Source organism: Arctopsyche grandis, chromosome 2, assembly GCF_051622035.1.
Source record: "Arctopsyche grandis isolate Sample6627 chromosome 2, ASM5162203v2, whole genome shotgun sequence".
Lineage (NCBI taxonomy): Eukaryota > Metazoa > Arthropoda > Insecta > Trichoptera > Hydropsychidae > Arctopsyche > Arctopsyche grandis.
The window spans coordinates 13,633,540-13,644,212 of NC_135356.1; the positions used below are offsets into that span (position 1 = coordinate 13,633,540).

Here is a 10,673-nt window from a genome sequence, read left to right on the forward strand (position 1 = left end):
GTGTACCTCACGGGCCCGAATGTGAAACGCCCGAAAACGCAAATATTGGAAGGCAACGATCGAAAATCGAAAGATAAAAAAAGGAGTGCATGATAAACGGTACATACTCACTTAATTTGCGCGAGCAGGAAGCAACAAGAACAAGAGGAACAGGCTTTTCCTCCCGTATTCTGCGCGCGCACATTACTACGGGAGGAAAAGCCTGTTCCTCTTGTTCCTGTTGTATCCTGATCGCGCAAATTAGGTGAGTATGTACCGTTTACCATGCACCCTTTTTTTTGATCTTTCGATTTTTGATCTTTGCCTTCCGATATTTGCGTTTTCGGGCGTTTCATATTCGGGCCCGTGACGAAGACCGCGTTAGTTGATATCTTTTATGTGGACGGCGCCATTTCGCTGGAAAAAACGTGCAAAATTGCTTGAGCACGCATGAGTTGAGTCGCATCCCAAAATTAGAAACGCCCAATATTACTTTCGCATCGTGTGTCCTCATTCGCACATGGCAACACTGGTCGGACGAACCCAGTTCCGCAACCGCGATCGCGGCGCCACCTGTGTTCGATCGGCGGCGACGTGGCTCGGACGGCTCCAAAGAGTGCTGGCTGGAAAAAAACAGCAGTCGCTGGAACGATCGGGCAGTCGCTTGTCCGTATCGCCGTCTAGTTAGTACGCACCGATCAGAGGTCGCGCCGTATCCACTTCTACATCTTGTCTCCGCGTCATGGCTAAGCCCGAGCAGGCCGTGCTCATCATCGAGCCGCACGCCGAGCTCAAGTTCGAAGGTATTTTGCGCGAAAACCCCCCTCCCCTACTGTCTGTCACCTTTGGCGCGGGGCGCGGCAGCTGCGGCCTCGGGCCCTAGGCCGCCGCCCCTCCGTCCCCGCGCCCCCTCCCCCCGCGTTTCGCCATCGCAATGCAGATCCGCGCCCCCCGAGACTGCGCCCCGCGCCCCCTCCCCTGCCTCCGCACGCCCACGGGGCCCCGCCCGCGTTCGATTTTTCTTCGTCGCATTGCGCACGCAGCCGATTGACGTGTGCGCACACATGTCCGACAGTGTGACATGCCGAACCGCTATTTGGGTCTCCTGGCCGTCGAGTTCGACGCCAGACTGACCGCCATCTTTTTTTCGTCGGCAATCCATGTTGGCGCATCTGTCCGCGTGCTGCGTGTCTTGGCCCTGATCTTTCAATGCGCCGATCCGACTTTGCGAAGATGTGACGCATCGCGGCCACGTCATATTGAACCGTCAACAATCGTCATATGACGTCGTCTCCACCTGTCTCATAATATTGCCATTTTAAAAAAGGTCCAATACCTCACACCATGGCATAGCCACTATGCTAATATACAATTTGAGGCACTAGCGTGCGCTGCTAGAGACTAAGTTACACCTAGCGACAGATACAAAAAATTTTCAAGACGATTTCGAAGAATGAATACGAAACTTATTATATACATATATATATATACACATTTACAGCAGCATTTCTTAACCTTTTTGAGACACGACCTCATAGTTTTGGTGGCTAAACGTTAGAATCACCCTGCACTAAACAGCACCTTTAGAAAATTCATTTTGGCGTTGTGAAACCAGAAATTTTTTGAAATCGGTTTCATTCTGTCACGTGGATTAGACCATATTTTTACACACCGATACTTCAAATACTGCCGATCACTTCAGATGTGAAGTCACATTTCTTCGATACATGCTGGATAATTTGGAGTATCACCGACAAATTCTTTTTAAATCAGCCACGATATAATTTCTAATGTACTCAAGATGTGAATGAACATGAGATGCTTGCGAAAAAAAATAACCATATTTTTTTTTTTACGTAAGTACGCATTTTACGTAAACACGCATTTTACGTGAGCACGCATTTTTTGCCGGTGTGGGGTGTATTTAAAGTGGCCCCGTTTTGGTTTTGTGACCCAATACAATATGAATAAAATGACAAGTACAAACAAACATTTATTTTATTTTAACAATAAGAACTACAGTGTTAATAACAACATTTGATATCATTAATGCTAAGTTTTGAGAGACCATCAAATCTTGGTGTGGTATTAAACAGGCCACACCTTTTTCGGGCTGAAGTCGATGGCCTTCGAAATTTGGCCTTCATTATGCATTGTAAAGCCGTGGCCGCACTGGTAAAGCGACTGGTGACGTGAATAAATATTTTTTCGCACATTAGTAAAGACGACCATAGTAAAATCGCAATCGCATCGTCATCGCCTTACCAGTGTGGCCACGGTCTTAAAGTCAAGTCATCCAGTGTGGCTTGGTTTGCCGACTAGATGCGCGACCAGATCTAATGAATGCAGTCTGTTTCATTATACACTGCAACAGCTGGGTCACACCGGGCGACTTGGTCGGCCGACTAGTTGCATGACCAGATCGAACGTATGCAGTTATATGAAGCATGCCACACCAGGCAACTCATCAGTCTTCCAAGCAATAAAATCGGCTGACCAGCGATGTCTGGTCTGGTCTGGTTTTGGGGATTTTATTGCTTGAGCGACCAATATTATCCCTTAAAATGTATTGAAGGGTGCTACACTCGATTAGTTGCTAGCGGCAAAAACTATGAACAAGTGTGACCGTATAGTCACATATTGAAAGCTCTACAGCAGAAAAACTATTGGCACGTGTCACTGTATCGTCATATATTGAGAGGATTCTTGGTCGCTTTTGGTCTCCCGAGTCGAGGACCAAGTCGACCGATGAGGCCTGGCTCTTGGAGCTGAAAACCCTGACTCACGTATGCACGATGTTACTAATATTGGTTTTTCGTTTTTTAATTTCAACCAGAATGCATACAATGACTGCGTTTTCTAAAAGTGTGGCATCACTTTGTGTTTCAATGAAACACTCTTCTGGCTTATTAGTATTAGCAAAATCTTCATGAAAATCTAAATTAAATGGCGCTTGTACACACTATGCATATACATAATTATAATTTGTTTCAATTATGTGGAGTATGTATATATATTATCTCGAGAACAATTTATCTCGACTATACAAAATGCCAATTGGACTCATTAAATATGCTAATTTTGGGTCGCGACCATTTATCTACAGAATGAGTCAGATGTAAAATTAAAGATTTTGAGAAATAATAGTATGATAATTTATTTTAATTAATGATATCCCACAAAATGCATATTGAATAGGTATAGTAGATGGCGCTTTTTAAATGTTGCCGCCTGTATTTCATAACATTAATCCATTTTGAAGGCTCTAGCGTTTGAACTTCTGAGCAAATGTTCTCTTTGAGCTGCTCAATGAGAACTCGGGAACAAAATATCAATAAATTTAAAGTTTAAATTATTCATTTGCAAATATTTCTTTCACATACTTGAGGGGTGGTCAATATTATGCCCACCTTCTGAATCTGTGCTTGATTGGACGTTAATTTAAAATAATCGTAAGCTGTTTGAGTTTCTGTGGTGTTGCTTGTGGCATTGAAACTAATTGCTATCAGAGTTTGGTTATTTATCTGATTTAATTGTTGTAACCGCCACGCACAATTGGCTAACCAACCGCAGTTTGATTATGAATTTCAATGATAATGAACTCTATATAGCACGCATGTATATGTACAAGTTTGGCCTTTAGTGACTGGTTTAAGAAAAAAAGCTCAATGTTTTTACTGTTTTACTGACCGAGTATTAATACTGACCGATTGAACACTTGGCCAAGTACTGTGCTTTGTGCTCAGATTGGACGAGTGCTCGGCCAAATACTCGTCTGGTGTAAATGGAGCTTTAAGATGCAGATTAGCCAAGGTAGACAAGTAGTGAAATGCCTCTCGTCAATTTCGAAACTTGGATGTGTTCTCATTCAAGTTTACTGTCTTCGTTTTGTATTCATAGGGATTCTCACTTCGAGGAAGATCTTCACACCGTAACAGATCGGCCAGTTGTAGACTAAGTCAGAGTGCACATGTACTTGCAACTTTACTTCAGTTTGATCATTGACAATCTTTTCAGGTAGCTGACTTTAGTTCCTCGTCAGTTTCTGTTCATATAGTCGGATCAGATACTTTTTGGAAAAGGGTCTAGTAAATTGAGCACATCATCTTTCACATTCTTAAATAAAAAAAGGAATCTGAATACATTCTGGCTACGTTTTCTGGTTTATGTATTTTTTAAGGCTTGAATCGAGTTGAGCTGTAATTAAAAGATTGTATTGATTTTAACATATGCTATAGTGGGGTTTTGTATACATGCTGCTTGATTCGTCTTAGTACTATATACATATGTATAAAATGAGCAATATAAGTTTTTTTTAAATTTATTTTTATGCTTTCTTATTCCATTCGAAGTGTTATTTTTTGCAATATTATATAAATTACGATACTTGGATCTTTCATTTATTTCATTTCGGGACTTTGATTACAAGTACATATGTCTACAGTTGCTGTGCTGTGTTGGTTGCTTATTGTCTTTAAAACATTGATCATTCATTGTACATTTGCGTTATTGTGGCATTGCAATGCATGCCGGGTTCAGCTAGTAATTTATAAAATAAGAATTCTTTTTTAAACAAGATGGGATGATTATGTTGGTTGTAATTATTAGTACCAAATCAATGGACATCTAATATTAGGCTTGATTATTTTCTATGAACTTTGAGGACACAAATTCTCCCTCTGACTAATTAAATCTAAAAATCATATCCCGAGCACTTGCTTAGTTTGATAGTGGAAGAAGAGAACGTTGTTTATTGTATTTCTGCTAGTCTTTAGATATTATTAAATTCATAAAACCAATACAAGGACAAGGCCCGTTGGCAAGTTGCCCCGCCCGCAAAGGACACTGCCGTGGTCAGAAGCCTATCTTTACTGATGACAGTATAGGTGATTCCTCAGCAGCTGATTCTTCTGATTTTTAAAAATGTGATGTATAGAAGCTTCTATAGCTCAAGATCATTTCTTATATGCTGATTTCCTGAATGTTTGGAATGCTGGACACGACCTTTGTCTGGAACGCGCTCTTCAGCTCTAGTGAGAGTTTGTCATTATGACTTGGTTTATTTTCATCACTTCAAGAGGTCAGCTTAACAAAACTTCTGCCAAAATTTCACCTCTCGAGTGTTGCACTTTAAGAAAAAAAATCGATAAAATTAGCTTGTAACATTTGACCTCGTCCACAGTTCAAATATTGATTGATATTGAAAAAAGTTGTAAGCAGTGTCTGTCTGGGTTTGTTGATTTGTTGACTTATAGAGGTACTTTCTACCTTGTTCTGTCTTTTCCAAAAATATTTCAACGGTGTTCATTTTGTCGGCGACTATCAGCCACACTCAAAATCAAGATAATGTGAATCATCCGCAATTGTCTCGGTGTCTCTTTGTGATTTGAGAATTTCATCCGAACGTTCATTGCAGCGATTATCATGATTGTATGCAATGTATAAAAGGCCGGTTAAATGAAATAATGGTTTCAAGTCGATTCCGGTCATTATCAATGTTACATAATGACTGTAGAGTCGAACGCCATAATATTACGTGTGTATATATCGAATAGTACTACGAATATAAAAATCGTCTCGGTATTGATGATTTTTTTTGAAAAGCAAGACTATAAGATGAATCTCAAATGTTTGCACTGTTCTCGACAAAGAAGTAACCAAGTTATGTAATACACATTGTATATTATTTGATTTAAATGGCGCCCATTGACGTCTGCATACATCATTTTATTTAATAAGCTGTGTGTACATCTCAATTGCGTCTCGTTGACGGTTATCATTGAGTATAATATCAAGGTATGAGTCAGTTGATTGATTCTATTATAGTCAATTATCGTTGATTTTCAAGCAGTGTAAACTGAAAACGGTTGCTATTAGATTGATTGTTAAAAAATATAACAAAACGTTTGGTTTTTTTTGTTTTCAGGTCCCTTCAATTTACCAGTGGTGTCGTTTATAAAGCTAATAAACGATTCAGACAAAAAGATTCACTTTAAGTTAAAGACAACAGCCCCGAAGAAGTATTGCGTCCGTCCCAATTCCGGAGTCTTAGCGGCTAAGAGCAAAATAGAAGTACAGGGTACGGATTGATGATTTAATAATTCGATGATACGTTTGGAAGTGTGTTGATTATTATTTTTTGTTTGTTTTTATTCTATAGTGGTACTGCAGCCATTCATTTTCAATGCAGCCGAAAAACACAAACATAAGTTTATGGTTCAATTTATGGTCGAGCCGGAAGGGGAAAGGATCATGACGCCTGATGAATTAGTGAGCTTATGTTTTAATTTTGTTCTGGGTTTTTTTTTTGTTGTTTCCTTCAACCAAATGCTAATGTGTCGTTTTGTTTTGCAGTGGAAATGCATTGCCCCGGATAAGATTATGAATTATAAGCTAAAGTGTGTCTTCGAACAACCTTGCCTCCCAGGAAATGAAACTCAGGTTTGATATATTTTGTGAAAAAAAATTTTCTTTTGTCTTTTTTTTTAGTATATGTTTGTTTTGCCACATTTGTCTGAGATTGTCGATAGGTTATATAGTACACGTGTAATGGAGAAAGCCCAGGGTCATCAAGAGCAGGGTCGAAAATGTATGGTATCCGAGATGTGAAGTGGTTGAAAGTTTTCTTTGAAGATGTATAGATGGTGGTCTTCTTTTTATTAGCTTCTTCACTCTGTTAGTTCAATGAAATTCCAGTTTGTCAAAAATTTGTTATCTGATTTTGAATCTTGTTGAAGTAAGCTGCTGTTTCCAACAGGAAGCTAGAGGAGTTTAATCATTAACGAACCCATTAAAATTTATATCGGAATGTTGTGGCACATCGAAGCGATAACAGCTAGATATCCATAAATGGCTTTTTACCATCTCTTTGCAACTCAATTAAACAGTGGTAAAAGCTACTGTTTTCAAACTAATACTACAAGCTTTTATATTTTTTTATATTCCTTTGTGTGTTATTTGAAAAGCTTCAATTGAGTCAGAATTTTTTTTCTTATTTATACTTTGGAAAAGGTAGAATAGCCGATGGACCCAATTTAATATTTTCCCATGATGCCGTTATCTGGTTGGTTTCGAACGACGTCTATTGTATTAAACTTGTACATGTATAAATTTTTTGAAATCATATTCAAATAGTGGTGACATAGTGGGTAGGATGCTTTTTGCCAATTCGAGGAACTGTTTCAACAATGAAATCAGATAATTTGGCAAACTCTAATGGGAAACGATCGACTTGTAGTCTGACCAGCAGCACTACAGACAATACTCTGAATAAATTCTTTTCATTGCACAGGATTGAACTTGACAACCTCTCGGTGGTTATCATTAACGCTACCACTAAGCTATGCTGTTGGTTAAATATGAATGATATTATAATATATTTTGTATTATTCTACATACAAACAAGAAGATAATATTGTATATATTAAATTCTATTCGAATTTTTAGGGTCCGACTCCTGATAATGTTGACACTACAGCCGCCGACGAAAAAATCAAGAAGATTGTGGATAATAACAAAACAACTTCCAAGGTAATGACAGCAACTCGTGACATTTTCATCTGATCGAGGTTGTCACGATATCGGATCCAGAACCCATATGAAAGTATACACATGTAAATATTGGACTCGGCCAACGTACACTCCTGGATCTGCCGATCATATGGTGTCGTGACGACTTCGATCCAATTATAGTCTGCCGTCGGGAGACGCTTTGCATTTAGCTTTGCCCGATGCAAAATATCCCCGTTTATATTTCTTGAATTTGCTGTACGAATAATTATTTATATTTGACGCGGTGGTTCGGATTTTCAATTGAATACGTGAATGATTTCAGCCGACGTTGATGGGAAACGGTGGAGAGTTGCAAAAAGTGGCCGCGGAAGTCAAACAGTTGCGGGAGGAGGAGAGTAAACTACGGCAAGAAAATATAGGACTAAAGGTATCCCATTCCGTTCATACGTTTATCTTAGTTTTGTTGTCGTGTGAGATATATTTATCCTGTTGATAAAATTGCTGCTGTGGCGTTTACATTGTATATTTCAGCGTAATATAAATTGGTCGTAATTTTCAATGTTTAATTGTGTTTCTTCCTTCAGGTATGCACACACGTTGTAATTTTTGCTGCGAAATGCGAAATGTTGCCTCTTTATAAAGCGTATCGATATATATATATATTTTTTTTTATACATGTAACAAGTGTTTACCCGGCTTCGCTCGGTATTTGTAATATATAAACAGCTTAAACATGGCGAAACTAATAGTAAATATTCATTTGTTTTTTTATTAAATTTATTTGAATCGAAAAAAAATAATATTCAACCTTTCATTCGTTTTTGATGCTCCTTACAGTATAAAAAGTCTGTTTCGAAATTATATGTATATTAGATTGATCGATCATTGGAAGAGTGTGAATGTGACGTGTAATGTCTTTCGTGCGATGTGAGAGTTCATACTACTACGAATATGCATTTTTTTTTTTGTTGTTGTTTTCATATATATACATGTGATGTACGATCGACGAAATCGATGACAAACTTGTAACGTGTACGTTGAATAGAATTTGCGAAATGTGTTTTCAGGAAGAAATATCTCGGTTGCGCCAGAAATCAGGCAAAGATAGCGAGCGTCATTCTTATTCACCGCCGGCGTATCAACTGGGATCTCCCGACACAAGTGGACCCGTGCCTATGACATACATCGCTGCAGCCGTGCTTATCGCTATTTTTAGCTTCTTGTTTGGCAAGTTTTTTAACTGAACGTACTTACTTTCATTCTTGACTATCATCTACTATATTCACGCTAAAATGTCCTTATAAGATATATATATATATATATATATACGTACGAGAACGTACACACATATACGTCATGGGAAATGTGAGCAGACACACACACACACACATACATACATACATACATACATACATACATACATACATACATACATACATACATACATACCATACACAAGGTGACTATATATTATTATATTAATGTATGATGTTTGTCGGCCGTAATCGGTCGATGAATGTTTCCGTAGTGGATATGATACTTAGATGCACGCATCTCGTATGCAAAATGTAAATAACTGCGTTTAGTTTTTTTTTTTTTAATTATTAATGTAAAATTGACAAGTATTGTTATCTGCTTATTATTATAATTGATATTTGTTTGTATTTAACGTCAAATATTGATATTTTGAGGGGAGGGTGGGGCTTAAAGTGTTAAAGTTATTGATATTTTATAAGGGGAGATTTTTGTCGGGTGACGGCTTCATTTAGCTGCTGGATGTTTTAGAGGTGTTTGCGTGTGCCGGTGAATGTGCACATTCCCCGAGGTTTTCGCACGTGTGTTTTCGCATCTCTCCGTGACGTATATGTGTGCGTGTATATATATGTGTGTATTATGATTACTTCTTACCTTTTGACTTGGAAAAAAAAAATAAAAAAAAGTTAGTTTTTCATTGGATTTGATAGTATACCAATTGTTTAGGTGATCTTATTAGATTTTAATTATGTTCTCATTTCTTAATCCTAAGTGTTTTTTATTTTTACCTTTTGAAATTCTATTGTTACGAATATTACGTTGTATTTGGAAATATTGTGTGTGCGTGTATTTGGTCTTACCGCTCGCGCGCCGATGCAGGACGGTCTGGGATCAGACGTGTCAATTTTCTTTTAAAAAAAAAAAAATGTTTTATGAATGTGTCTCTCTCGTCGGATTCACGGAATGTATTCCTAGGCTACGTTGAGAGTTGTCTCTATACGTAATGTGCATGTATATGCGGTAAGACTAGGTACAGCGGCGGTCATGATAAGGTGAAATAATCAAAATCTAATATGGTATATTACAACTTTAGTGAGTTATTTTAATACAAGGAACTTAATTTTAAATCCATCAAAAGTTGTTTAATAAAAAAATCGTATTATACTTTAGGCTTGCACATTGTGATGACCGCCAGCATATAAAATATTATATTTGTACTTCTAAATTTTTAATTCTATATTTTCAAATTAGAAATGTTAACCGAAGGATACGCATAAATATATATCGTAAAAGTCTGTCTAATTTTTCATTTAAACAATTGTGTTGAAAAAGAGGGAGAGCATAATTACTGACCGATTTTATTATTTATAAATATATATATATATACATATATAATATACATATTTGTATGATGGTGATACAGCTTAAATGATTTAAATATATTGGAATAAAAGGTTGGTAGTAATTTATTTAAAATTTAAAAAATACTATATGTCTACAGACGTACATACATGTAAACACAAAAAAAATACACATACACGAACACACACACACACACTTCATATATAAACTTTATTAGTATATATTAATACATACATATTTGTATATTTTCTAGAAGTGGTTTAAGCTTCCAAATGATAATGTGTTTAATGTTTAAATCTAGAGGAAAATAATTTTTTAATTGGAAACGTGTGACATGTTTTGATTTTGCTTGTATCTTGTATTTAGAATTCAATGAGCTTAGGATTGTGACATTTCTCTTTTTGGTTTTTTTTTTTTTGTAAAACATCGGCAAGATCTTTGTATTTGGTGTTGATTGTGAATTGTTCGTCGCACATAATAAAAAAAGAGCTACATTTAAATTTGCTGCATAAAAAATAGAAATTTTATCAGAGCATTGTATATTTATTTTTATTATTCTAATTCTA

The 10,673-nt window shown here is 37.1% G+C and overlaps 1 protein-coding gene across 2 annotated transcripts; it reads left to right on the forward strand.

Moving 5' to 3' along the window:
* The first annotated feature begins 491 nt into the window (after positions 1 to 491).
* LOC143922562 (vesicle-associated membrane protein-associated protein A-like) lies at positions 492 to 10,040 on the forward strand. Of its 2 annotated transcripts, XR_013261591.1 has the most exons (8): positions 505 to 782; positions 5,906 to 6,058; positions 6,140 to 6,249; positions 6,334 to 6,420; positions 7,426 to 7,509; positions 7,814 to 7,918; positions 8,559 to 8,806; positions 9,352 to 10,040. XR_013261591.1 is itself a non-coding variant. In XM_077445857.1 (7 exons), exons 1-7 carry the CDS (start codon positions 722 to 724, stop codon positions 8,733 to 8,735), a joined length of 777 nt encoding a protein of 258 aa, XP_077301983.1. In that variant the 5' UTR covers positions 492 to 721; the 3' UTR covers positions 8,736 to 10,040. The 2 variants fall into 2 exon arrangements, 1 of the variants encoding a protein (XP_077301983.1); XM_077445857.1 differs by having other exon boundaries at positions 492 to 782; positions 8,559 to 10,040.
* Positions 10,041 to 10,673: the final 633 nt, after the last annotated feature.

Bases quoted from the DNA above. Each gene is read 5' to 3' on its own strand.
- LOC143922562 (XM_077445857.1), top strand. From the start codon at position 722: ATGGCTAAGCCCGAGCAGGCCGTGCTCATCATCGAGCCGCACGCCGAG. The intron at 783-5,905 runs GTATTTTGCGCG...TTTTGTTTTCAG, and splicing joins CGCCGAGCTCAAGTTCGAAG to GTCCCTTCAATTTACCAGTG. The intron at 7,510-7,813 runs GTAATGACAGCA...GAATGATTTCAG, and splicing joins ATAACAAAACAACTTCCAAG to CCGACGTTGATGGGAAACGG.